This window comes from Miniopterus schreibersii, assembly GCF_964146895.1.
Source record: "Miniopterus schreibersii genome assembly, chromosome: 18".
NCBI lineage: Eukaryota > Metazoa > Chordata > Mammalia > Chiroptera > Miniopteridae > Miniopterus > Miniopterus schreibersii.
This window is the reverse complement of record NC_138121.1, coordinates 15,520,276-15,547,505: the sequence shown is the minus strand read 5'-3', so window position 1 is coordinate 15,547,505 and position 27,230 is coordinate 15,520,276. Positions and strand designations below refer to the sequence as shown.

The following is a 27,230-nucleotide window of genomic DNA, read 5'->3' as shown; positions in this document are numbered from 1 at the left end:
GGCAGACAGTGAAGGTCATCAGCGCTCTAAAGCCTCAGGCATGTGGTAGGGAGGAGAGGGTAACTATCATTTCTCCCCCTGAGATTATGGTCTAAAAGCACAAACAGGACCCTGAAAAGTTGCATGAATTTGTAGCTACACGGAATATTATCCCTACTACAAATACCCTGGTGTTTCCGTACACTTTCATTCAATGAAGGGAATTACTGTCTATTACTTTGAAAGGTAACATTTATAATGACTCATCCTAAAGAATAACTTTGTTTTATTTCCATGATTTGTGAAAACAAGTGGGGTAAAACAGTTCAAGGAAGGACACAGACAGTGCCCTGTTTTAGGTCCCAAATTTCTTCTTTTTGATAGGTGGTGGGAGTTGAGCAATGATGTCATCCAGGGGCCGTTCTACTGCCACCAGTGTTCTTTCATCCAAAAGATCCATGAAGAGTAGAGGCTGCAGAGAAATGAGAATGACTCTACCAGGAGTTAGGCTTCACGGCTAGTCCTGAATAGAGGACCTAGAGCTAAACCGTTAGTCTAGTTCAAGGCTGCAGGGATATAAATCTCCGATAATCCTTTCTGCCCTAGGACTCAAAATGGCTGAAAAGGTTGGGAACTTTTAACTGAGTTCACTCATAAAAGATTTCAGTGAGATTTTTCATGTTTCTCTGTACAGAAAATCTAATTTCTTAGAATCAATGTTAACTGAGGGCTCTGGAACCAAAATTCTTGACAAACGGCAAGTTACAAATGCATCAAGAAGCTAATCATACTTGAATAATTCACAGACCCTCCTCCCCTTAAAAAGAAAAAAACTGCAGGCAGGCCTGAGAAAATGTTCCAGGCCGGCCAAGGAACTCCAATCTGAGAAGCATAAATACGGAACTTCTGAAGTAGCACGAATAGCTGGAATATCAGAGGCTCAACGGATATCTGTTTTATACAGAGTGAAAAGCCTGGCCCAGAAAAGAGAGTCATAATAAAGTCAATGACTTCCATTTGCTGTAAATTATCTTATGGAACATTCTCCAACTAGAAGTCAAATTTAAAAGCCAGCTTTAACACCAAGACCCCACCTGAGCTCCAATATCACTTCTCACTACCTATGTATTTCACTTGGGTTAAGTACAATGTGCCTGCCTCTAATCTACTAAGGCAAGAACAATGAAATACAGACGTAAGGAACACACATCCTCGGAAAGTCACTTGTCTCCCAAAACTAGGTCCTCTGCATGAAAAATGACGATGACATTTTGAAAGCTTGTTACATTTGATAATATCACAAGGAATCAACTGTCCAGAACATTATGCAAGATGTTTTACCTTGTATATCTTAGAAATTTTAAAGGCATGGGCTGTGCGCCTCCTGATGACATCTGATTCATTCGTGGGAGGAAGTGGATTGTACAGTAAGGTTTTGTCATTTGGAAGAGGCTAAAAAGACAAAGATATACTGTTTAAGTTGTTATTTTTATTGGGCTTATACAGAACAAAGGCCTATAGTGATTTTTCAGGCAAACACTATCTCCCAACCATCATACTACATACTTACTACCTCCCCGACTCTCCTTACCTCAGGAAGAGAGCTGTAGTTACTCTTCCAGTTATATTGTAGAGGGGGGACTATGAGGCAAAAAGAGCTTGGTACTCTGCCGGCAAGATCAAAGTGCCCAGCTGGGGCTTCCGGCCAGTCTTGTCAGTAACACTTTGTGTGACAGAAATAAACTGGCATGTGTAAGAGCTTAGCCCATGAAGGTTCTGCCTTCTAGACTCTCCCCCAACCAGATCAAGGGCTGGCCAAGTGACTAACGTTCTCCCCAGGAGAAAATGTAACACAACCACCCCCACTGATGTCACTGACACCTCAAGAGATGGCCTCTGGCCAAGCAAGTGATATTTCATCTTTGACTTCCTTGGGAAATAGCTCTGCCCAGCAAGAGGAAGTGATGGGCTTATCACCAATGCTTGGGAAAAAATATGGGCTGGTCTGGACTGAGTTACAAAGAGGCAAGCGAGTGGGAGGGGCCCTTCCTGTATCACTCAAATTGCAGAAGGCACTTGTCAGCCAGCTCTGCTTCCCACGCCCAGAGGACACAGAACCCATGAGAAGAGTTCCAGTGACACATCACCACGCACACCTCCTTTAGAGCCATCTGCTGCTTTCTCCATGTTCCCTCCACCCCCACATTCACAGATATACCAAAACACTGTGTATGTGCTATTTGGATTCTAAGCCCAAAGTGTATTACAGGCATGGCCCCAGCTTACAGTGCTCCTAGGAAAGAAAGTGCCTTCCCAGAAAAGACATATAAATTTGCAGTGAATCAAAACAGCAGCTGGCAGAGGTGGAATCTAGAACTGAAAAACTGCTCATCCCACCTAAATCATAGCCATGAAGAATAAAATTTTCCAAACTGGACTTTTTTAAAAAACTTAAGACCAACTCCTCAAGCCTGCAGATAGCATCTCAGTACATTCAGCCGAGGGGCACATGTGGTCAAAGCCACAGTCTGTATCTCCTTTGATGAAATCGCATCCTTCAGTCCCTCAGGGTGCAAAGGTGGAAGTGATTCAGCCAAATCAATGATATTCCCACACGAGGGTCACCTCTGGATACTGACCTAATCACTTTCCTACTTAAGTTTATGTGCTCATAGGCAAAACAGAGAAATGGTCAAATCAGCAAAAACCAGTACACAAAGGCCCACTCCTTCCCAGGAGCCTAAAGAACGCCAGAACAAAAATGAGTCTGCAAAACAAAAAGCTCCTCGCCTCCAGAGAATATAGCGGGAGGACTTTATTCTGATCCTCCTTCCTCTAACTTGTTATAATTCTTGCTTTTAGAACCTGAAGATTCTTAGGTAAAGAAGATTCAGTAAGAGCATGGATGATAGTGGCAAAGAACTCACCAATGACTTGTCGATGATGCAGAACATGTAGGCATCGTGGAGCAGAATGTATGTTGGTCTCTTGGGATGAAAACTGATGTGTGTGATGGGTGTATCCCTTTGGAGCCAAAGGTAATGAAACCCCTGCTTCTGGATGGTCCGGCTCCACTCTGTATACTGTTTGTCTGGGATGCTATACTCAAATATCTGAGGAAGAACACAATGCAGAGGGAGCGCTGGCTCATACCCACCAAGACCAGAAGGGTATCCCTCATTCCTAACCAGAAAATATCTATATGAACCTTAAAAGTATCATACAGAGTCAGCCTTATGCTTTCTCACTACTTATTTTTTTTAATAAAAAAAATTTGAGGTAAATTACAGACTTAATAATTAAACCGCATAGCAAGGTTTATAATAAAAAGTCGCCCTGCAATCTTGATATCTTTCTTCCCCAAGACAAAATAGCCTGTTATTTCTTGTTTACATCTTTTCAGAGATATTTTATGCATACAAGACACACTGTGACTCACATCAATATAGATCACTCACGCCACCTTTGAAGAACACCTGATAACCCACTCACTGGATGTACCATGCTTTCCTTATTTAATCTGTTTAATGGACATTTAGGTTACTTCTAATCTCTGGCTACTCCAAACAAGGCTGCAATGATTATTTCTGTATCAATGTCCTTCTGCACAACTGAAAGCATATTATCTGTAGGAAGAACTTTTAGAGTGGGAACTTCTGTATCAAAGATTATGTGCATTAAAAACTTTTTTAGATGTTGCCAAAATGTCCTCTAAAGGAGTCACACTAATCCCTGCAATGTATGAAGTGCTATTTCCCTATACTCCACACCACTGTGTATTATCAACTCTATTGATCTTTGCTAATCTAACAGGTATAAAAACCTTTCCCACCAGTTTTAATGACTGAAGCACTTAGGGAACCAACTGCCAGTAGGCATCAGGTGAACATTACCATTATGTGTGACAAAGGATGTAGCTTCACTAACATTTCAGTCTTTGGTTAAGGACATGGGTCTATGAAACTGAAATGAGAGATTTAATTTTTGGGCTAGAATGTATATGCGTGTGCGAGTGTAAAAACTGCTAGTTAAAGTACCAAGCCTCATTTGTTTGCCTAGCAGCCTACTCAAATGTGCTTCTTGGATCACATTTAATCTTTCCAGCGAGGACGGTACTATCATGCCATTTTACAGACGAAGATATTAAGTTCAGATAATTTCATAGTGTGTTCTATAGCTCAGGTATTTTAAAGATCTTCTCCTTACAATGACAATCTTCTTACAACTTGGTATTGAAAAAAGCAGTAGGCTAAGCATGAATTTCGGCTGATATTAGGTACCCGATTTCCTCACCTGTAAAAGTGAAGGTTAATTATATGACCTTTTAGTCACTTTCAACTCCCCAAATCTTATTCCTTCCCATATCCAGTCTAACACCTGAGTCTACGTCCTCTCCAGTCTAAAGACAACCAGTAAGACAAGTACTTCAGAATTCCTCTCCCTTCCTGTACCTCTTTATTCTACACTCTCAGTGCTTCGCCATCCACTGCGCCCCACCAACCTGATGGATGCTACTGGCCTATGATTCGCTATTCATGGGAGCTTTTCTTCACCCAGGACAAAACTCCCTTTATATCACCCAGTGCTTTCAAAGACAGGGTCTTCCAAAATTGTCATTATCTCAGCGTCTAAGTTACCATCCAGCAAAAAGGAATTAGAAGGCACTGGAATCTCTTACCTGCTGGTCAGAGTGAGCAATGACAAGGTTGTTGGTACTAGGGGCGATGGCCAGAGCAGTCACCGGGAAATTGTAAGCAGGAACTGTGCAGTGGAGCTGGGAAGAAATAACAGACACAAAAGGCAAGTCTATGTGATACCTCCCCCCAGGAAAGAGTGGATGGTCTAAGTCAATTGTTTTTAAATAGTATTCCTTGGAACTCAAAGAGTTAAATGGAAGTTCCCATAAATGTCAGGAATTTCTCTAAACAATAAACTTTAATTTCATTTAAAAAATAAATGTTTAACTGCTTACAAAACTGACAGCATTTGCAGAGAACCTCGGAATAAAGCTTTCCCTGCTGTCTCGGCATTTGTGTGAATTGATCATAAACATGTCATTAAACAGGAAATCCACATCTCTACACTGGATTTAAAATAAATCAATGCCTAGGCATGACCATTTATGTACAATTACAAGGCACGTGCACCACTACACAGGAACACTTAAATGCCAGGCAAGCCTCAAAGAGCAAGCAGTACATGCTGTTGCCACAATGTAATAAAGGTTAAGTTATGTAGTTAGCAGGCAAACCCACTAAATGCAGCAGCCTGATATTATTCTGTAAATGTTTATTGCAAGTTCGAGATAGTTCTTATCTGACTTTTATGATGAAGATGCAGATTTGTAAGCAACCATTAGTGATTCAATGTGTGAATGACAACATGATTACTGACTCGTGGAAAATGTTTTCCTGCTACTCGTCAAATTTCTGGTTCTGTTTCATTTTAAAAATACCTTGAGATTACAAGGCGAGCTATTAAAGGAAATTGTTACTAGCTATAACTATTCACCTTGACAAATCAGAATTTTCCTCTCCAAAATACAGAAATAACCTGGATTTAGACTCGTCAGCCATAAACCCTTAATTTCAAATTTCTGTGCATGAGTAGTTTCACTGTTCCCATTGACTGATTTTAATGACAGATTATAGCTTTTGGGTTTCAAACAAGTAAAAAAGGCCCTGGCTGATGTGATTCAGTGGTTAGAGCATTGGCTGGCGCACCGAAGGGTCGCGGGTTCAATTCCTGGTCAAGGGTGCGAACCTGGGTTTCAGGTTCAATCAGTCGATGTGTGTCTCTCTTACATCGATGTTTCTCTCCCTCTCTTTCTCCCCCTCCCCTTCCACTCTCTCCCTGAAAAGCAATGGAAAAATTATCCTCTGGTGAAGATTAAAAACAAAAAACAAGTAAAACAGGAAAAATTATTGGTTTTTAAAAAAAGTGCCTAGTAATTTTCCAAGACATACCAGTTGGCCTTGAGTCTTAAAGCTGCAGAGCTAACTCTCTCCAGTTTGCCACTACTAATCCCACAGCTCACCTTTAGACGTTTTATGTTGTATACATGAACTCCAGCACTGGTTCCCGATGCAGCTAACCAATTCCCATCTGGACTGACTGCCAAAAGGCACATGGACTCCACTGTCCCTGTGAGGACAGAACAACAGTTAAGTCTGAATTTAGTGTCCACAGCCAACTCTGCCTTGAAGATGATGGCAAAAGCCAGTAAAAGACACTCAATTTTAAATTACTAATAGGATAATTTCTTCATAATTTTGCAAATAAGTTCTAGATAAGTTAATCCATTTTCACAGAGAGATAAACATGAAGGCATCACTTGCTCAGGCTGAGTGAGACACTGCCTATTATAGACATGAAGAATCAGGGTAGCAGCTACCACTAAAATCTATACTGTTTCAAAATCCTTTCCGACCAAATAGCTTTTAATCAAATTTACAGACAAATAGCCAATTCAGTAGGCTTAAAGCATATCTTAAATTTATGGAGCACCAGCTATATATTTAGCACTAAGTGAGCACAGGCACATATGAGCCATCTCTGTCATCAAAAGGTTTTAAACCAATCTGGCAACACGAAGACTCACGTGGGATAAAAATCAGACAGTGATGCTATATGCCGAAATATGTGCTGCATATAACACCCCCAAACTATAAAAAAGCTTTAAAACAGGACAGAGCCAGATGCTAAAGGATGGGTGAGGCAGGCAGAAAGGGATGGCGAACAAGGCGAGGATGACAGCGAGGTGACCCGCACAGGTCTGAGGTGGCCAAGGGACTAGCTTGACTAAGGGGGAAGCGAGATGAGAGAAGAAAATTATATATATAACACAGAGCCTAATTTTAAGGGATGCTAAATGCAAGATAAAGAGTCTTAAGTTTTATAATAAAAACATACAGGTACTCAATAAAAATTGGCAGTTTACTTTGTCTGATTACTAACTTGTGGGTTTCTTTTTCCTGCATGCTCTGAAGCAGCTTATGAACAGTGAGAGTTTAAGAGTTGACTTCCACGCTGATGGAGTCTAAATGGCAGTGCAGCTGCTATAACCCAGGGCGAGGAAGAAGGGAAAAGGCCCATGGGAAGTATCCAAAACACTGCCAGCTTAAGCTGGGCACTAAGTCCTCAATAATTAACTCAGCAAGTTAGCTACACAGTTACTCATTCATGCACACTCATTCATGTTCTCAAAGAACATGGAAAAGTGGTCATGAACATGAAATGACAGGTAATGAAACTGTATGTATAAGTTCATCTTTATAAAAACAACCAAAAAAGAAGGAACATGTCCATAAAATGCCTATGTACAAACACATCTTGGAAATATACAAAAATGTTACCAGTAGTTATTTCTGGGTGTCAGGATTACAAATGATTTTATCTTTCTTCTTGCCCTGCTAACAAAAACTCTAAGAAGGGTGATGAAACTTCTCTGGCCTCAAACAAGGAATCAAAAGCACAGTGAGAAAAGAGTAGGTGTGAGGAATGTTTCAGACCTCATCAAGGTTTTTATTTGCCCGATAGCGCCTCCTACTTTAAATTGCAAACACGTGAGTGAATGTGTATTTTCGGAGTGGAGAAGACTGTGAGTGAACACCCGACAATGAATAGGTTTAAAAGGAAAAAAAGACACATCAGAGACTGACAACTCTCTCCTGTGGCCAGTCACCAAATTCCTACCTGACTGAGCCTGAAAAGTATGCAGGTGCTTGAAGCTTCCTTCCAACAGCCGAATGACATGCAGAGACCCTTGACTAGAAGCCACAAAGAGCTTTGTTGAATCTTCAGAAAACAAAATCTGAAGGGCAGAGCGAAGGAACGCTGGCATTTTGGAAACCTTGGGGTGAACCAATAGTAAAAACCAGTGAGAGAGAAGTGAGACCGAGAGGCCATCAAAAATAATCACACCAGGCTTAAGTTACTTTAACGCTTCCTGTCTCTAAGGAAGCCAATTGACCAAGGGCCTAGCACACTGACGTGCCTATTGTAACCTATATACCTCCTCCTTCATCTCTTCAAAAGCCTAAACTTTATTGCCACTTTCTGGCAGTTCCCTCCTCTCCAAAAACATAAGTAAATCAAAGTGGAAAAAATAAAAGACTTTTTTGTAACAGCTGTCTCCAAATAGCTTTCACTGACAAGGATTCACATCCAATACATTTCCACTTCACACAAAAATTCAATTACGCATTTTCTTCTTGTTCAGCCAGACACTGGGTTGTCACTTACCCTTTGGAGGCTTATGTTGTCATGTTCATAGTTCAACCGACAGAGAAAAAACCGAGAAGCTGTAGAATACGCTATCCAGCTTCCACATGGGGAGATGCAGCTGCAAATAATGTTCTCGGGACCCTGGCAATGTTAGGATTCAGGATGAATGTTCCAGTAAAACTTCTAACAATGAGGTTCACTCTGACATGAATCCCATTGTCATCACTCTGGACATACCCACAATTACCTACACGTAATCCTGATAGTCATATGCTGTGTGTCACTATGATTATGTCAGAAGTAGAACACCTAAATGGTGTGGCTTTGATTTCTAAGAACAGAGGTCTATGAATACTGTGAGCTAATCTCAGCCCATGTGTACCTCACAGATAGCTTCATACTAAACCCTAACTTTAGAAACCTGAGCAAAGAGGCACTTAATGAGGGAAAGCTTTGGAGGCAAGGTGACTTGGACAACTGATTTTGTTTCGTCTACGAAAACCTGCCTTAAAGACCTCTAAGAAGCCCTGGCTGGGTGGCACAGTTAGTTGGAGCGTTGCCCTGTACAACAAAGGTTGTGGGTTCGATTTTTGGGTCAGGGCACATATCCAGGTCGTGGGTATGATCCTGGTTGGGGAGTGTAGAGGAGGCAGCTGATCAATGTTTCCCTCCCCCCCACCCTTCCTCTTGCTCTAAAAAAAAAAAAAAAAAAATCAATGAAAACATATTCTTGGGTGAGGATTAAAAAAAAAAAAACCCTCTAAGAAATAGTTAAGTGAAAAAAGTTGTAGAACAAAGAAAAAGTTTTAATTCAAAAAGCTCACGAAATATATGTAAATATGTATGCCTCCACACGCAAATACTCTCTCACAGAAAAAGATCTGGAAGGATATATTAAAGCTAATCAATTAACAACAACTATTTTAGGAGACGAGACAGAATTACAGAGGTGGGTGAGGGTATAAACTGTCAACACTGTTTGGATTCTTTACAGTGAGACCGAATTCACCAACATTTGTGTAATTAAAAGTTTTTTGAAGGACACAAAGAAGTTCGTATAGTATATTCCCATTACTGTAAAAGGACACATGCACAAGTGGGTGGAAATTTTTTTCTGGAAGGATATACAAGAAACTATTGGCAATGATTATGTCTGGAGACTGGGGCCAGGGATTTGGAGTAGGAAGGGGGCTCGTTTTTCATTGCATAGTCTTTTGTACAGTTTGAATTTTTAAAAAAAAAGCATGTTATTTTCATAATATCAAAAGAATAAAACCAATTTCCTGTATTCCTCCATCCAATAAATTCTAAATGCCCAACTTATAATCACAGGAAATCCAGTTCTGTTGACACAGTACTTCATTCAAATTATTTTAGACTTTATAGTTAGTGATGTCAACGAAGTAATTCTCAAAATTCAGAAGGAGAAAAATGCTCTGGATTTCAGAGCCTGAACACACACAGTTAAACTTCCTTACCTTTGTCTTGAGGTGCAGTAAATGATCTGCATCTTTAGAGAGTGGAAGGGTATCCCCATGCTTTCCTGGAACAAGAAATTTCCCTGAGGTTTTTCTTCTCAAAGAAAGGTTATTTGTATATCTTTTTCTTCTAAAAAGTCATTCCTGGGTAGAATGCATTCTCTATCAGTGAGAAATGAGAAGAGTGTCTGACTAGCCCACTGTTTTCTAGGAGTATGCGATGAGGAAAGCAGGAACATTTTATTTTCTTAGCTTCTATTTGGGTGCCCTACATGGCTTACGGTACATCACTAATCCGCTGAAGCTCAGCCCCACTGCCAGTGGGTGGAAGTGGAGTTCGTGTGGCCTCGACTTCATTTGCTCATTTTGGAACCTAAATCCAATGTAAACCTAATCCAATATAAAACAACAGAACCCAAACATTTCCTTAACAGGTCATACAAGGGGCCACTAGGCTGTCACCCCTGTGAGATCCACGTGACCTTTTTTATGCAGGGATGTCACTAACCAACATTAAATCCTGTCATTTTTCCACATCCTGTTTTTATCCCAATCAAGCCAGGTCAAACTATGATTCTACAGCCCTCACACCCACTACATCCTGCACCTTCACTACCCTTTCTACCGTACAGAACGGTAAGCTTTTTACAGCTCTAACACTCTGAAGAACTCTTTTGCTCCATCTAGTGGATGGGAAACCATGAGCTCCAATGGACACCAAAAAAATCTACTTCCACTTTTCCACAGGCAGAGTATCAATTGCAATTCTAATTTCTGGCTTTTCTCTCCAGTTTTCTTACTAGAAAAATCTTGCTCCCATCTCACCTGTTGCAACTGTAGATCCCAGTCGCCAGAGATCCAAGTGATGAGAAAACTGGAAGAGGAGAAGCTGCCTCTTTTTTGAACAGGAAATGAGACGTCGCTGTATCCAAGAATCGAAAGTGACAAGTAGGCTGGAGTTATCTACTGCCTCAGTACTAGATATAGCAGCAGCATCTTAGCACATTTTTTTTTACTGTTGAAATCCATTTGCTTGATAAATATTTCCTACATACTACCATATGCCAGGCACTGTCCTAGGGTCTAAGAATACACTGGTAATAAAAACATACCTACTGTTCTCAAGCTTATAGTCTAAAGGGTTGACACAGAGTTAAATAGACAATTACACTAAGTGTGCTAAGAATTTTAACACGGCTAAGCACAATATGTAACAAAAAAGCAGAAAGAATATCTAATCTAGCCTTGCGGGGGTAAAGACAGGAGCCCAGATGAGGCTCACTGGTAAAGTCTACTCAGGCAAAAGTAGGGCAAGACATTCCAAGCAGAGTGACGGAATGTGAAACAGCTGAAAGGCAAAAGGGCATTAGAGGGAATAACAAGAGTCTTCCGGAATGGCTAGGCTGGGAGGGCGCTGCAAGTGTGAGAGGAGAGGTGAGGGCAGGGCCAGATCAAGACACGTTAATGAGATGTGCTAAGGAACTAGGTTTTCATGCTGAAGGCAGCAAGGACCAAGCAAAGGCTTTTAAGCATGGAGTGATGAACAAAGTTGCTTTTTGAACACATCAATGGAGAATAGGCTGGAATTATACAAATGTAAATAAAAGGAGACCATTAACAAGCTACTGTAAAGAAATCCATATAAGAAAAGACACTAATTCAAACATGGACACTGACGGTGTAGATGAAGAGAAATGACTAGACTCAGGAAGGTTTACTGGTTGAATGGAACACAGCAGGTCAGGTGGATGAGGGTTTTTAGCCTGGGAAGGTGTCCATTTTCCTAAAAGGAACACTGGAAGCCTGAATTTTTCTCCTCATATCCAGAGTAATAAACAGCCCAGCCTTAAAAACAAACAAACAAACTCCCCATGAACCACAGCTATCTGAAAAAGGGAATGATTTCCCCAGAAACTGAAACAGGAGCACTGCTGTAAATCTCTTGGCGCCCATAAATGTCTTTGCAAGAGGCCTGCCTCAGAAACGGAATGAAGGCGGGTACTATGGCAGTGCTACAGGTCTGCTCAGGAAGTGTGAACTGTGCTCAGTCTTGTGGGGCAGGGGAATGGGAAAACGAGGGGAGAGTTGGGGGCTAGAGGGTGATACTCACATGGGGAAAAGTAATTTTTCGGAGAGCAGCATCATAATTCTTTACCTCCACTTTCTCCATGAGAGGACGAATGACTAAATGGGTGTCAGTGCCTGGGCAGAAGGGAGAGGCAAGAAGACATCAGAATTAGAAAATGTCTACATGAAAACAACCAGAGCTGGGCAAAGCAGCCTGGCCAAGAGCAGAACCCACCTCCAGATATCAGTGCTGTCGGGCTGTGTGCCACGGTTCGCACGTCGTGAGTGTGATGCTGGAATGGCTTTGTCCGCACCCACTGCTTCTCACTGCTGGTGGAAGTCACAGAGACCAGCTGAAAATGGAATACTGTCCCCTCGGCTGTGCCCACCACGAAACTGTCTTCTTGCTGAGAAATTAAATCATCAAGGAGGTACATTTGAGCAAAATAGGGCCCACTTCGAAAAAGACTTCCTGAGGTTGTCTGACAGGGCAGCCTAGGGGAAACTCATGCCCAGAATTGGAAGGTAGGTTACAGGGGTGTTTTTCCTCCAGAAGCTAACATTTCCTACATGGGAGCAAGCTCACTCATAGATAACAATGCGCCCCCTACTGACACAATGAACAATACGTACCTCAACTGGTTACAGAGCTTTCATATATACAAACTAGACCTCATTAGAAATTCAACAAAAAAATAAAACACCTAGGAATAAATTTAACAAGAAATGTGTTAGGCCTATATAAGGAAAAAAAATCTAAGACCTTTTAATGGACATAAAAGATGTCCTAAATAAAGAAATCTATACTGTATTCTTGAACAGGTATACTTAACATGATAAAGATACTGATGATCGCTAAGTAAATTTATAAGTTTCATTTTTATTTCATTTAAAAAAATATGTCTTTACTGATTTCAGAGAAAAGAAGGGAGAAGAAGCAAGAGAAACATCAATGATGAGAGAGTCACTGATCGGCTGCCTCCTGCACGTCGTCCCCTGCTGGGGATCGAGCAGGCAACCTGGCATGTGCCCTGACCAGTAATTAAACCGCAGTCTCCTGGATCCTAGGTTGATGCTCAACAGCTGAGCCATGCTGGCCGGGCTGTAAGTTTTACATAACCCAATAAAAATACTGATAGTCCAATACCTGGAACTAAAGAAGTTGTTTCTAAAATTCATATAAAATAAACAAAAACACAAAGAAACCAACCAACCCAAGCAAGAACAGTAATGAAAACATATACTCAAAGATTTGGAAGCAGGGACTCACACAGACACATGTGCACCAATGTTCACTGCAGCATTATTCACAAGAGCCAAAATATGGAAATAACCCTGGTGTCCATCAACAGATAAACAGACTCAATGAGGTGTATATATACAACAGCCTTCAGAAGGAACGAAATTCTCATAATGCTGTAATGTGGATGAACTCTGACACAAAAGAATATTACACGATTCCACCTATGAGGTACCCAGAAGAGGCAAATTCACAGGGTGAGAAAGTAAATGGCAACCAGGGGCTGGGAGATGGGATAAATAAGGAGTTATTCCTTAATGGGTACAGAGTTTCCATTGGGGTGATGAAAAAGTTCTGAAAATGGAGAGGTGACAGATGTACAAAACCGTGAATGTACTTAATGCCACTGAACTGTAGACTTAAAAATGGTTAAAATGTCAAATTTTGTTATGTATATTTTATCACAATAAAAACAATTTTAAATGTAAATAAAGTGTTAAGAATATAGGACAAAATATTACAAAACTGTTAGTCAAAGACTGAAGTTTGAAAAACCCTGAAATTCACTGTGTTGTTTTTAGAGATGAAGAGAGGGTGGCTGAGAAGGGGATATGGCCTGATCAGTATCATATAAAGACCCAGGTTCCCTGGTCCCCAGTTTAAGGCTCTCATCAGTATAATGAGCGCTGTGATTTGTTAGTTTTAAAAGGTCTTAGTTTACTTTTTAAACTTCTCTATCTTCTCAAAGCCATTTTCATTTTAACTCCAGTTTTTAAAAATACACATTATTTGCCCGGCAGCCAAAGGGTTGCCTGTTCGATTCCCAGGGCACATACATAGGTTGTGGGTTTGATCCCTGGTTGGGGCATGTATGGAAGGCAACCGATCAATGTTTCTCTCTCATATATCCCTCCTTCCCTCCCTCCCTCCCTCCCTCCCTCCCTCCCTCCCTCCCTCCCTCCCTCCCTCCCTCCCTCCCTCCCTTCCTCTAAACATGTCCTCAGGTGAGGATTAAAAAACACACAAAGCACATAACTTTGAGCAAGAAAAAGAAGATAGGGTATTTGACAGGGGAATGAAAAACTAGGACCTGAATCAGCAGTTAGCCAATCAAATAGTATAAAGACTAGGTCGGTCAGCCAAGAGATATGAGATGTCTGAACATGTCTAGCATGTAGCTGCCATCAACCAGACACAGCGCTAGAAACTTTATATATGTCATATCAACTCTAATCCTTCAATACCTTGCAAAATTAAACATCATTTGGCCTATCAGGAAAAACTGTATGAAACTTTGAAATGAGCATTAAAAAGTACTGGTGTCCTGGTTTACTGAGCCCTTTGATTGTCTGGGAGCTGTTTCACAACTCTGTAAATTGTAGAAAATTGAGAATGATGATCTTTTGCATAGAAATGCAAAACATTTTGCCTGGTGAAATGCAACCGTGGACACTGAGTCTTGCAACAATTTGTAAATTGATTTCAGCATTCCTGACGACCTCATATACATCTGTGTTCCTTGAATTCTGCTTGTACCATCTTACTGGTTCTCTCAGTTAATGAGTTACAGAAAATCTCTGACATATTTCCATTCCATGTTTGTATGAGCCATCATTTTACCCTTTTTCCCGTAATCATTTAATAGCCCTTTACACAGATAAGGAAACTGGTACTTCAAGAGGTTTAGAGGCAGGACAGACACATGGCCATTTGCCTCCAAAGCCTTTGCACTGGACACACCACACCCACTCAACCTTGTGCCAGGTCTCTTTGAGGTCACCTGCAGGCACATGGTGGTGGAGAAGGGAGGAAAGTATACCTGAAGGTCAGCACGTAAGGTGGCCCGGACCAGCCTCTCCCTCAACTCCTCTACGGATACTAACTGAAAACCATTAGCTCAAGGCAAAAGTGGGGATACTGTGCAGTTTCGGAGCTCACACACTCTCCACCTCCAACAAAACAGTTCATTTAGTTTACTGGGGGGGGAAGTAGCAGTTTGATCAAAGTCCCACCCCCACCTACAGAGAGGGGTTGGGAAGGCAGGTCTCCCTCACTCCACATCCTCTCTCCCTGAGGTGGAATCATAAAAGAACTGAAAAGGAAACCAAAGAATAGAGCTCTCAGGACCCAGCAGGAATGAAGCAAGGGAAAAGCAGAACTGGAAAGGTGTGTGTCCTACTTTAACCAGAGTGACTGCTTCACACGGAAAAAAGCTCAGGACTGCCCTGCAAAGGAAAGCAAATGCTCCCTACGATGCCCTGCAGGAATCAGTACTCGCAGACTCGATAAGGGTGAAAGACGGAAGATCAAAGGACTGGGTGTTTGCCACTGTTCACATTTTAGTCAATGAAAATCCAATGAAAGAAATCTAAAAATAATCAGCTGTTCTGGCAAGAGTGTAGTGGAGAAAAACCTGGAAATTAGGATCAGTTTCAAAAGAGACGTGAAAACATTAACGCCAATACCACACGCATTCTGTGCCAGACACTGTACTTCGTATTTTACAAGCATGACCCATTTAATCTTTCCCCAAGCTCTCTCTGTTACTAGCATCCTTGTTTTCACCGAAGTAGAAACTGAGGCTTAGAAAAAAGTAACTTGCCCAAGGAAGATATGTAGCTATTGAATGGTACAGCTGGGATTCCAACCCAAGTCTGCCCATTCCAGAGTCTGTGATAAGCATTTCGGAGGGCTGGAATTTGTACAATTGCAATTTTTATTGAGTTTATTGGGGTGACTAGGTTTCAGGTATACAACTCTATAATACATCATCTGTATATTATATGTGCAATTGCAATGAATGTTGAATAAGTACCACAATTTACTGATTCTCAGGCACACATTTTCCCACATTTTAAAAGCTCTCAAATCAGGTTATCTTGTATCTGTCAACCTGTTCATGTGTGACATCCTCGGATAAAGAGGGAACACTAAAACTTCAGAAAGGTTGTCAAAAGCATAAAAGAAAACTTAGGACCCTCACCAACATATGGATGGCTGGGAGGCACGTGTGGCAAACATGGACCCTGATGACTTAGTTAAAAAGTGATTCGGAGCCCAGCTTTGAATGTGGAAAAGTTTTAGGAATTCCTCAATCACTGTAAGTCAGTTATACTTTCCTTTTTATATATGCATTAAGTGATATGACAAAAATTTATGTTTAAGTCTCAAGGAGCTCATCAATAAGGAAAATATAACTTCTATGTTTAAAAAAAGCATTGTCATTTTATACTGTAATAGTTTATATTATATGCTTATACTATAAAATACAAATTTTACTCTAAAAAGAGCACTATGGCATAGTTTAATTGGCAGTGTTTCTTCTTTCCCATGGTAACAAAAAAAAAAATTATGGTATATTTTACAATCATTTATATCTAAGATTCAAGGCAATGTAGTAATACAGGCACATGGTAGAAGAAAGACCAAACAGTATAAAATGGTATATGACACAAATTAAACTTGCCTCCCACTGGCCCCCACAATGTCCCTCTCCAGAAATTATCATTTGCATTTTTAAAATCTCCTTAGAGATATTATACATATGTATGTGTGTGTGTGTATATATACTAACATAACTGCATATACATAAAATATCTAATATATAAATATCTAATGTAGGATATCTAATATATAAATCTGCCCCTTCTTCTCTTAATATACTATTATGTCCTATATTATACACTATTACACTGTTCTGTTTTCCCCTCTTAACAATATATCCTGAAAATCATTCCATAGTAGTAAATATACATCTTCCTTGGTCTTTGAAACAAGTGCATAATATTTGAGAAGTACACTTTAAATGATACTAAATTTAATAATTAAGTCTTAAACCTAATAATTACAATCATTTTGGATCAAAACTCTTTCTCCCACTCATTTCAGCTTATACTTTTATCACAGTTGACAGGTGACATCTAAATGTTTTACAGGGCTTTAACACACATCGAATTGTTCTTATGGAAAACCTGTGGAATGGGACAGGAACATTTTCTAGGCAAGAAAAGCAAACATGAGTGACCTCTACACTACAAACTGGATTTTCACACTTCAGATAGCAAGTAATTCCCAAACTAAAAAGGTAAAAAATAAAGGATCTAGTCAACAAACCTCAAAGTCACTTCCATACCTCACTGCTAAAATACCCAAAAGTTTCTGATTAAGAATTCTGGTTACTGAAAGGAAAGAGGCACACCTGTTCAACCCAAACCTGCTTAAGTCTTATTCAGATAGAAGACAATAAACCTTTTCAAAACCACTGTAAAATTATCTTCTAATTTCCCAAGATATGAAGCAGAAGAACAGTTGTAGAGAAGGGAAACAGCTTTTCTCAAAATTCTTTAGGCTTCTTGTGCCCTATCTACAATTAGACTGGATTAACTAGGGTTGGGGAGTGTCTGAAGAAAACCTTTCTACTAACTAATCTTTCAGAGAATATTTTCTAATTAGTTGGTAGTTCAGGGAAATTATTTGGCTTTCAGAGGCATTTTCCTAAACTCATCTTCCTCCCGTGCAACATTCGGGATCAGGGAAGAGCGTCTGTGGTGCGCCTCTGCCGCGGCCTCCTCTCCTCCCGCTGTGCAGGGACTGCTCGGAAGAGGGACCATACTCACATCAGACACGGCAATGGACTGCACGTCGGCGTTCGCGATGAGATGGTTCTTCACCAGCGTCCCAGTAGCTGAGTCCCAGAACTGCACCTTCCCAGCGGAGTCCACACTTATGACAGTGCCATCGGACAAGAAGGCCACACCCCATATGATACACTTCCTCTTAGACACACCCATATACTGCCTATCCACGAGCATCTTATGAATGGCGCTCCCTGAAATAGAAAAGAACCCCACGTTTGAATGATACTTATTTCTCCTTTATTCTTCAAAAACTGCCTGTGGTAGACATATGTTAAGTTAGATACCTGAGCACAGATCACAGACAGCCAGTAAATACTACTTATGGTGAACTCAGTCTCTGAACACAAAATGGTTACCTAAAGATGAAAGAGGGGGAGAGGGAAGGGACAGAAATTGGGAAGGGGGAGTGAAATGGAAAAGAGACAGGAGACTTCTCTTAAAACTAGTCATTTTTACACAACCATTACACTTTGCTCTTTTCCAAAACCCCACGGGAAAGAAAGAGAAGACAACAGTGACAATTTGTGGGAATTTATAGAGTGGTAACTGACTTAGCAGAGCCCTGAAACTAAGACCCAAATCAGCAGTGGGGAAAGCCAAGAAGCCACCCGACTTAAAAAGCCAGGAAGTGGTGACCTCAGAGATACTCTGGAAACAGAGATGAAAGCGGGGCTAAAAGGAGGGATTGGGTGAAAGTAAGTTTAAGACACTTGTAGATACCTCAGATATCCACCCCTAAGAAGTCAGGCAACTCCCCCAAACCCCACCTCAACAGAAGACTAGAGACCTATTCTCTGAAGACGGACGTCAGGCACAACTGAGGGTGGGAGCACTACATGGAAAACAGGTTACATAGATGAGCATACCAGTCTCCTCCTCGTCAGAATGCTGATGTCCAGGCTTATTAACACCTGGCAGGAGAATTAAAAACACATTTCCGGGGAATGTGACCAGCACAAAAGAAAGGATCTAAAGAGCCCATCTTCAGAGGTCCCCCAAACAGTCCAGCCAGGTCATTCTTCAGTGAAGCCCATGTGCAATGAGCTCCACTCACGCGGTGATGAGAGCAGCCACCAGATGCATGAGGAAAGCTTTACTGCGGAAGGCAGGGGCCAAGCAGACGAAAAGAACAAAACAAGTAACAAGGAGGAAACGGAGCCGGGGCAAGAACAGTTCACAAATACTATCATGAATGGCCTTAGAGACATAAGAGGTAGTATACAGGGAAACAAAGAGAGAACACTGTAAAAATCAGGGGGGGAAAAATCCTCTGGAAATGAAAAACCCAGTAACAGGATTAAAAGATAAAAATGACAAACTCTCCAAGGAAGCAGAGTAAAATGTCAGAGAGACAAAAAGAGGGAAAAAGGAGGAGCTAACACCCAAATGAAATTCCAGAAAGGAGAAAAGAGAAATTCATCTACTGAATTTTCCCTAGAACTGAAAAACATGGCTTTTTGGGTTAGAAGAACCTATCAAGGGTCCAATAAATATGTTAACAGATCTACACGCCAAGAAACATAATTATTAAATTTTAGAATAGTAAGGATAAAGAGAAGGCCCTAAAAGCTCCCCATGGGGGTGGGGACCCATACAAGGACCAAAGGATCTACTCTCAGAATAACATTAGACTTCATAATACTACTAGAGGCGGGTAGACAGTGGAAAATAATTTCCAACCTAAAATCCTCTCTCATAAACCCTTTCTAAGGATTCACCAAAGGAATAAACCAGGGAAGTGAATGGCATGGGAACAGAGGATTCTACCAAAGAGGAAAGCAAAGGGGATCCCTGGAATGACCAGAAAATCCGAATCAGAGTTCAGGGTCTCACGGTTGTGCAGCAGAAACTGGCTACACAAGAACAAGTCAGAGGCTCTGGCAGAGAATCATTCAAAAGGATAAAAGTGGTAGAAAGAAAAGCAGATGTATTTGAACCTAATTTATACAACTGAAAGAATGTGGGGATGAATTAGTGTGTGTGTGTGGGGGGGGTGGAGAGAGAGACAATATTAACAAAAAGCATACATGAGAGTAAAGGTAATTTACTTTGTAAATAGTATTTATATTTTATTATTATGAAAACAATGACTACTAATCTGAACAAAGTGACAATACTGGGAGGATCAGGAGAAAGTGTGCATGTGGCAGATGGCAGAGAAAGAGGGTTAACTGGTAGAAGTCAATAAATAATGGTGTAAAACTGAAAAATCTAAATGTAGCATAATAAGCATGCTATGTATAGCATAGAGATAAATACCAAAAGAATCAGCTAACAGTTGTAGGTGGTTGCCTTTCAGAAGCAGGAAAAGGGAAATGAGGGACTCCTGCTTCTTTATAACAAGCCTTGAGGTGTTAATTCTTTGACTATATGTACGTATAACTTGTAACAATAAAAACTTACTAAAGCATTGAAGAAAGAGACATACCTAACCAGATTTACATCTAAGATGGGAGTGCAGACACACCCACCTAACAAATTAAAGTCAATCTCATCACTGAAGGATTCCATTAGCCAATTCTCTAGGCCAAGAGCAGAGAAAAAAATGGGTTCTCCACCTTTTTGACCTCATGTCTCACCAATTTTGCTACCAAGACCTCATGTTCTTCAAAGAGAGATGCTCATTTTTACCAGGTTCTGACATAAATAAACAGGTATTCTACTGATCATTAACTGGTTGAGGGCAAATTTTATTGTGAATTCTTATGATTAAAAAATATAGCATCTGCCTGGCCAGAATGGCTCAGTGGTTGAGCATCAACCTATGACCCAGGAGATAGCGGTTCGATTCCCGGTCAGGGCACATGCCTGGGTTGCAGGCACGATCCCCAGTGGGGGGAATGCAGGATGCACCTGATCAATGACACTCTCTGATCACTGATGTTTCTATCTCTCTCTTTTCCTTCCTCTCTCTGAAAATCAATAAAACATATTTAAAAAAAAATACTGCATCCCATGGAAGAACCAAGATTCCCCCCAAAAAAGGATCAGTAATCCAAAAAAACCCTGAAATTAATGGTGAACATCCCAGAAGATTAATGACGTTAGGCCTTAAACATCCTTGAAAGCATAACAAGGACTCCAGGTTTTGGAAATCCAGAAAGTAAATCTGACAAACAAGACCCACATCCCAAATGAACTGAGAAAAACGGTCACCTGATTTGACATCAAACACAGTAATATAGTCTATGGAGCCAGCTGCAATGTGAGTACCAGAGGGATGCCAGCTGAGACTCAGGATGCGACCTTGGGAGTGGAACAATAAAAAAAAAAGTGACATATACATAAGTATATAGCCAACGGTAATTGAGTTCTCCTTCCACAATTATCTACAAGGCTAGTGTTCTACAGTCTTAGCTCTCACTACTGCACTCTTGTGAATAACTTGGTTTATAACAGATGAGAAACAACTTTGCCTGGGATCCACAATGAAGTATTTGACATGACTTTAATAATGTATAAATGGTTGATGGGAATGTAAAGAAGCACAAGCTTTTGAGGGTGATCTGGTAGTAATCTAACAAAATGTAAATGTGCATGTTTGGCCCAGGAATTGCATTGGGAATTAACCAAAGAGAAATACTTGCATGAGTGCCCAAAAATATGTATATAAAAATATTCACTGCACCAGTGGTTGTAGTAGTAAAAAAAAAAATAATTACTATCTATCAATAGAAGTCTGGCTAAATAAATCATGGAACACCATAACATGCAATGCCATGCAGACTGGCATGACTGACACAGACAGATGTCTGTGATGTAACAAGTGAAAACAAAGCTGGAAAACAGGTTCAAGCACTCCTGTGTATTTGTTTATATGAATATACAAAAAAATCTAGAAGATTAATCCCAAAATGTTGTCTTCATAGTGGAATGAGACACTTATTTTCTCTTTTATACTTGGATAAATGTATGAAATTTTTAACAAGCAGTGTATCACCTTTGTAATTTAAAAAGAAGACCCCAAAGATGTTTTATAGGAGCACGGCCACACCCATTTGTTTAAGTATTATCTATGGCTATTTCTGTGCCACAATAAGAGTTGGCAGAGACTGTTTGGCCTGAAAAGCCTAAAATATTTACTACCTTGCGTCTTTACAGAAACAGTTTGCCAGCCCCAGCTCTAGAGGTGTCAATTGGTCCAGGTAAAGCCCAAGTATGGGCAGTTATTTAGAGAACTCCCCCGTTCAATTTGAACTTACTAGCAGGATTAAGAACCACAGCTCCTGAAGATGAAATTCTGGTTTCCAGACTTTATGCACACTTGTTAAAACATCACAACTTTAAGTGAGAAGTAACAAATCAACTTACAAAGAAACACTAGCTTTTTTATTTTGTATTTCTGGTTTTCTATACCTTTACTTAACCAAGCAATCACAACTACGCTATACAATGGAGAGAGCCTGAGCTAGAGATGGCTTCTAACACATACCCTGTACTCAGATAAAGTTAGCATATAGTTAAAACATTACCTGGACCCATGGGAAAATATCCCATCTCCAGTAGCACAGAAATATAACTACTTGCTAAGGCTATTCACAGCCCCACCAGATATGACCCTTACTTTTCTGCCGATCAAAATTTCTTTCAAACTGGATTTTGTCTGGGATGATTTGAAATAGTTTCACAGATCCATCTTCACAACCAACCTATTAGGCGAAAGGAGGAAAGGGGAAATAGAGAAGATACGCAACTTATATTTTTAACTAAATACATATATTTACAAATACATACGTTTTTTTCCCTAAAGCAATCACTTGCTCTGAAAAATAGTTGGTGAGACAAAGTACTGGCACCAAGGAACTGATAGTGTATTCTTGGCAACTTTAATGTCCTAATGAGAAAGCAGGCTAATTAGTGGCCCAATTCCTGCACAGGACATCAAACAGAAGTAGATTTCACAGTGCACCTCTGCTAGAGACCCATGGCCTAAATAAAAGACCTATTAACTATATAACCCAAACAAAGACTTAACAAGATATTGCACAAATTGGTACAAATCAAAAGAGAATCACAGTCTTATCACAGAAAGTTAAATCTTGGAAAGCACCCATTTTAATGTTAATAGTGGTGGAGGGAGGGGAGTAGTCTTCTCAGCCTGTGCTCAAACAATTTTGAGAAACACTGTGGTGAAACATAGTTGCACAAGTTAACTGGTGGAAGGACCTCAGAATTGTTAATATACATTAGTGCACTGTGAATCTACAAAAGAATTTAATATGCTGTATTCTGAAATGAAATTCATCATAAAACACAAAGCACAACAAAACAAAAAGGTCTCTACAGCTCCCAATTCCAAAGAACAAAGTCTGAGAAACCAAGCTAACCCTCTCATTTCATAAATGAATAAATGAGACCAAAAGTAGAAGCAGAAAGGATGCAAAAGGACAAGGGACTTTTACCCCCCAATATCAACTCCAATTTTATACTGGGGTTGCTAGAATCCAGCTCAGACTGGAGTTGCTATATGCCATCATATAACTTTAATCACCTTCCTAAGAACACAGGGAAGAAGTTTAAGTGGGCACAAGAGAAATCTTGGTTTAAATTACCAATAGTTGCTTACTGACCAAAAGTTGAGAGCCACTGGGGCTGGCAGCCATGCTCCAAATGGGTCCTCCAAAGGCATCCATAGAATACTTGATGTTTAATGCCTGCAAATCATACTCAATAATCTCTCCGTTGAGTCCAGCACTAAAGAGTCGCTGTCCTTTTGCCCAACACAGAGCTTCTGTAGCTCGAGACTCATGACCTGGGAAAAACTACAGAAACACCGTAACTTCTCAACCCATCATGACCATCAGCTACCAGCACTGAGTGGTCACAGGCAACACAGTAAAAAATAAAATACTTCCCTAGCCTTGGCTGGGTAGCTCAGTTGGTTAGAGCATTGTCCCAACACACCAAGTTTTCAGGTTTGATCCCTGGTCAAGGCACATATAACAAGCAAATAACGAATGTATAAATAAATGGGACAATAAATCAATGTTTCTCTCTCTCTCTCTCTCTCTCTCTCTCTCTCTCTCAAATCAATCAATATATATATTTTTTTAAATAAAATACTTCCGTAGAAATAACAAGTGTGGGATTTTGTGCTATCAGAAGATCATGAGTATTGACATTTTCATTTTTTTCCAGGTTCATATTTTAGTTATTTCTACAGTTGGTTTTGTTTCTTTTACTAGGACTTGTTCTGAAAAACCTTTTCAGTAGAATAAAGTTTGTATACAATTGTATCTGATGTATCTAATTTTTAAAAAATTAATGCAACTATCTTGATTGGGTGATGGTTTCAAAGGTGTATACACAGGTCAAAAGTTATCAGTGTATATACTTTAAATATATGCTGCTTATTGTGTCAATTTTACCTGTAAAAAGCTGTTTAAAAAATAAAAGTAAGATAAACTAATGTAGCTCACTCCAGCTTTTCATTCAAACCTCAGATTTCTAAGTGCTTTCTTAGCACTCAAAAAGTTTCATATCTATCAAGGCATTTTATTCTTTTATTTGCTTGACACAAAAATACTGGGTAAGTATAATTTTTGCTATTTGAACTTGAAAAGGCTTAAAGTACTTGTGGGTTAAGTGGTTTGCCCAAAGCATCAAAGTCAAAGACATAAAGAGAATGTTGGTCTCCCTCCCCCCTACTCCCTAATCTTTTCATTCTAAGAGATACAAATTTTTCTTGTTCTGAGAGTGATCAACAGAGCTAAGCAATCTTACACAGCGGGGAATAGGGAGAAAGCAGCAGAAGAGACTGAACTAATTAATTGTTGGAAAAACAGATGAGAGAATGAGACACTAAGTAAGAAATGGCTGACTTAATTCATTCAACCAATATTAAGTCAGCAGTGGCTTTGTGCTACACTTGCTAAACGTTGGGAGTATAGTCATGAACATCACTGGTATGGTCCTTGTTTTCATAAATTTGAAGTTCAGTGGGGAAGAAAGACATTAAACAAATATACAAACTATTATATAATTACAATTTTCATAAATGACAAGAAATACACAGGTTGCAACAAGCATGTACCACAACATGTTTTTCACACTACAGACCCAGTTGTGGTGACCAGTAATTTTTTAAGTCCTATTAGTTCTTCAGGGGTCAGCTCAATAAGTCATTCTTTTCAAGATTCTTAAACCCACCTCATCAAAGTAACGTATCTCTCTACTAAGATTCTATGCTTTATATAAAATTTAACTGGACTTTGAGCTCCTTGCAGGTAGGGCCTCTGACATTTGTTTTAATGCCTAATTACTTGCCACTCATTCATTTAGAAGCTTTCACAGCCCAGCCAGGATGGTTCAGTGGTTGAGTACTGACCCTTGAACCAAGAGGCCACCAGTTAGATTCTCAGTCAGGGCACATGTCTGGGTTGCAGGCTCAGTCCCCAGTAGGGGGTATGCAGGAGGCAGCCGATCATGTTTCTCTCTCATGGATGTTTCTATCTCTCTCTCTCCATTCCTCTCTCTGAAATCAATAAAAACATATTTTAAAAAAAGAAAAAAAGAAACTTTTACAGAGTGCCCACATTCCAAGTACTAGGCTGCCAGGCACTACATTCATTCATTTACCCACCTATCTATTTACAGCATGATGCCCAGGGCATGCAAGACACTTAGTAAGTGTGAATTGAATTAAATGTTGCACCTGAAATCAGTGCCTTTGGAAAAAATGCTGCTCTCACAGCCCTCTACATACATCTAAATGGTATTTTACCTAGTTTAAAATCTCCTTTACTCCCAAATATAGGCATGTAAATAACTCTAAATTCTCTCACACAGGCTAACTTAGGAATCCACCTTCCTGCTTTTACATCACCAAAGTTTCTGATATTAAAATGTTTCATCAATTTTTCTGAAATTGGCACTGATACCCCCAGCAATGGTGCAATGGCGTGAAGACTGATATAAAACAACGGTCTGAACAATTTCCCTTCTTGTACCCAAAAGAACCAGCAAAACTCAGTTTCCAAATGACAGTGAGCTGCCACAATTCCCACGTAGGATCTTTCTAACCACCACAACACAGATCAAAACTCTGAGCTTCTCTCATCACTCAGACAAGAAATCACATGCTACACAAGTTACGTAGTTCAAAACAACTCCAGAGAGGGTACAGAGAGTCACTTTCTTTTCATCTCTTTGACTATAAAAGACACACAAGTTTTTGTAGAGGTGAACTTAAGAAAATTAACACCAGACGCATTAAATCAGGCTTCCAAATAACTTACTTTCTCCTGAAAGTAGTTTGCTGACAAGTTATAAATTTCCACAGTGCCATCTGTTCTTGAAACAGCCAATCTGTTTGACTGGTTATTGTAAGCCACACAGCGAATTCCTGATGGAACATAATTAAAGAAACGAACTCGATGGACCTTAAATTCACCCATTCCTAAGGGAGGAAAAAAAAGAGTCATTTTTGTTAAATGTTAACTGCAGTATTATTCCTTATCATCACTGCTCTGGATGGAAGACTCCAACTATATTTCGCTGAAGTTCATTTCCAAGTATCTAACTAATGATATTTTCATGCCCCACACCAGAGTTTATCAATCTCCAGAGGCTCAAGATTCTTTTGCAAAAAAAATGAACATGTTAACAGATAGAGCATTACTCAGACCTCTAACAATCCTGACAACTGCCTGAAGGAAGGTGTATGGGAAAGGGGTGAGAATCTAAAATTCGATCTTAGAACAAAAGAGTGAACATAATCTCATTCTGTAATGGGAGCGTGGCTAGAGGGAAGAGAGATACTTGGAACTGACCAGCTGTATTCCAGGCAGAACTAAGGTCCTTGTGTCTATTTGGGGCGTGAGGTTTCTGGAAGGGTGAAGACACTTGCTAAATGCTGGGAATACGGGGTAAACACCACGACCACTCCAAAGAGGCAAGAAATGCTGACAGCCTAAATCAGTCTCTCCAAGTCAGGTCTGCAGAACTCCTGCATCAAAATCACCTTGAAAAAATGTTTCTTAAAAATGCCGGATTCCGGGTCTTGCTCCATAGCTCCAGAATTCCAATTTCTGGGGGTGGGGGACAGACACCAGGAATCTGCATTTTTAACAAGCACTTCTCCCTAACTCTACTGCACTCTAAGGTTGCAAATCACAGGCTCAAACTATGGTAGTGAAGGTGGGGTTGATGGGGCAGACAGAACCGAGAGGTCCTCAAGGAGGAAGCGACAGGACTTGGTCTGGCATCTGTCAACCACCCCTCCCACCGCACCCCACCGCGGCCAACACGTGCGCTCGGCAAGGGCAGGGGCCGGGTTTGGCTCGCCCCTTACTCGTCTCCCTTCAAGGCTAGGAACCCGAGAGCAGAAAAGGTGTGTTGGGCCCGGCCCAAAGGGAGTCTGAAGCTCGCGCGAGGTCTCCACCGCCCCTTTCCTCTCCGGGGACCTACGGAGTAGCCCCCACTCGCGCTCGACACAAGGGAACCGGCGAGCTCCACGGGGTTTCGACCTAGAGCCGGCGGCAGCCCGCTGACCTGCCCTCTCTTACAGCCGTTACCCACACCCCTTCCCCAACTCACCAGCGGATGGGCTCTCGCTACTCTCCGCCCCGGCCCCACGTGCGCGCGCTCTGCCCCGGAAGTGCT

The 27,230-nt window shown here is 40.6% G+C and overlaps 1 protein-coding gene across 4 annotated transcripts; it reads right to left on the bottom strand.

The window, feature by feature from the left end:
• Positions 1–248: 248 nt before the first annotated feature.
• On the bottom strand, positions 249–27,225 carry UTP4 (UTP4 small subunit processome component). 4 transcript variants are annotated; one of them, XM_081120121.1, is made up of 18 exons: positions 26,590–26,825; positions 26,399–26,453; positions 25,865–25,971; positions 23,198–23,389; positions 22,192–22,276; positions 20,784–20,873; positions 17,607–17,818; positions 11,986–12,157; positions 11,794–11,885; positions 10,509–10,605; positions 9,684–9,748; positions 8,224–8,346; positions 7,675–7,831; positions 6,017–6,123; positions 4,658–4,753; positions 2,907–3,092; positions 1,321–1,431; positions 249–451 (listed from the first exon to the last, which is right to left on the bottom strand). In XM_081120121.1, exons 1-18 carry the CDS (start codon positions 26,635–26,637, stop codon positions 335–337), a joined length of 2,112 nt encoding a protein of 703 aa, XP_080976247.1. In that variant the 5' UTR covers positions 26,638–26,825; the 3' UTR covers positions 249–334. The 4 variants fall into 4 exon arrangements, with proteins under 4 accessions (XP_080976247.1, XP_080976248.1, XP_080976249.1 ...); XM_081120122.1 differs by lacking the exons at positions 26,399–26,453; positions 26,590–26,825 and adding an exon at positions 27,165–27,225 and having other exon boundaries at positions 25,865–26,025; XM_081120123.1 differs by lacking the exons at positions 26,399–26,453; positions 26,590–26,825 and adding an exon at positions 27,036–27,168 and having other exon boundaries at positions 25,865–26,025.
• Between the last annotated feature and the right edge of the window lie 5 nt (positions 27,226–27,230).

Coding starts and splice junctions, on each gene's coding strand:
- UTP4 (XM_081120121.1), bottom strand. CDS start 26,637: ATGGAGCAAGACCCGGAATCCGGCATTTTTAAGAAACATTTTTTCAAG. Junction 11,886..11,985: donor GACAGCACTGATATCTGGAG/GTGGGTTCTGCT, acceptor CCTTCTGCCCAG/GCACTGACACCCATTTAGTC. Junction 10,606..11,793: donor GAAAAATTACTTTTCCCCAT/GTGAGTATCACC, acceptor TCTTGGATACAG/CGACGTCTCATTTCCTGTTC.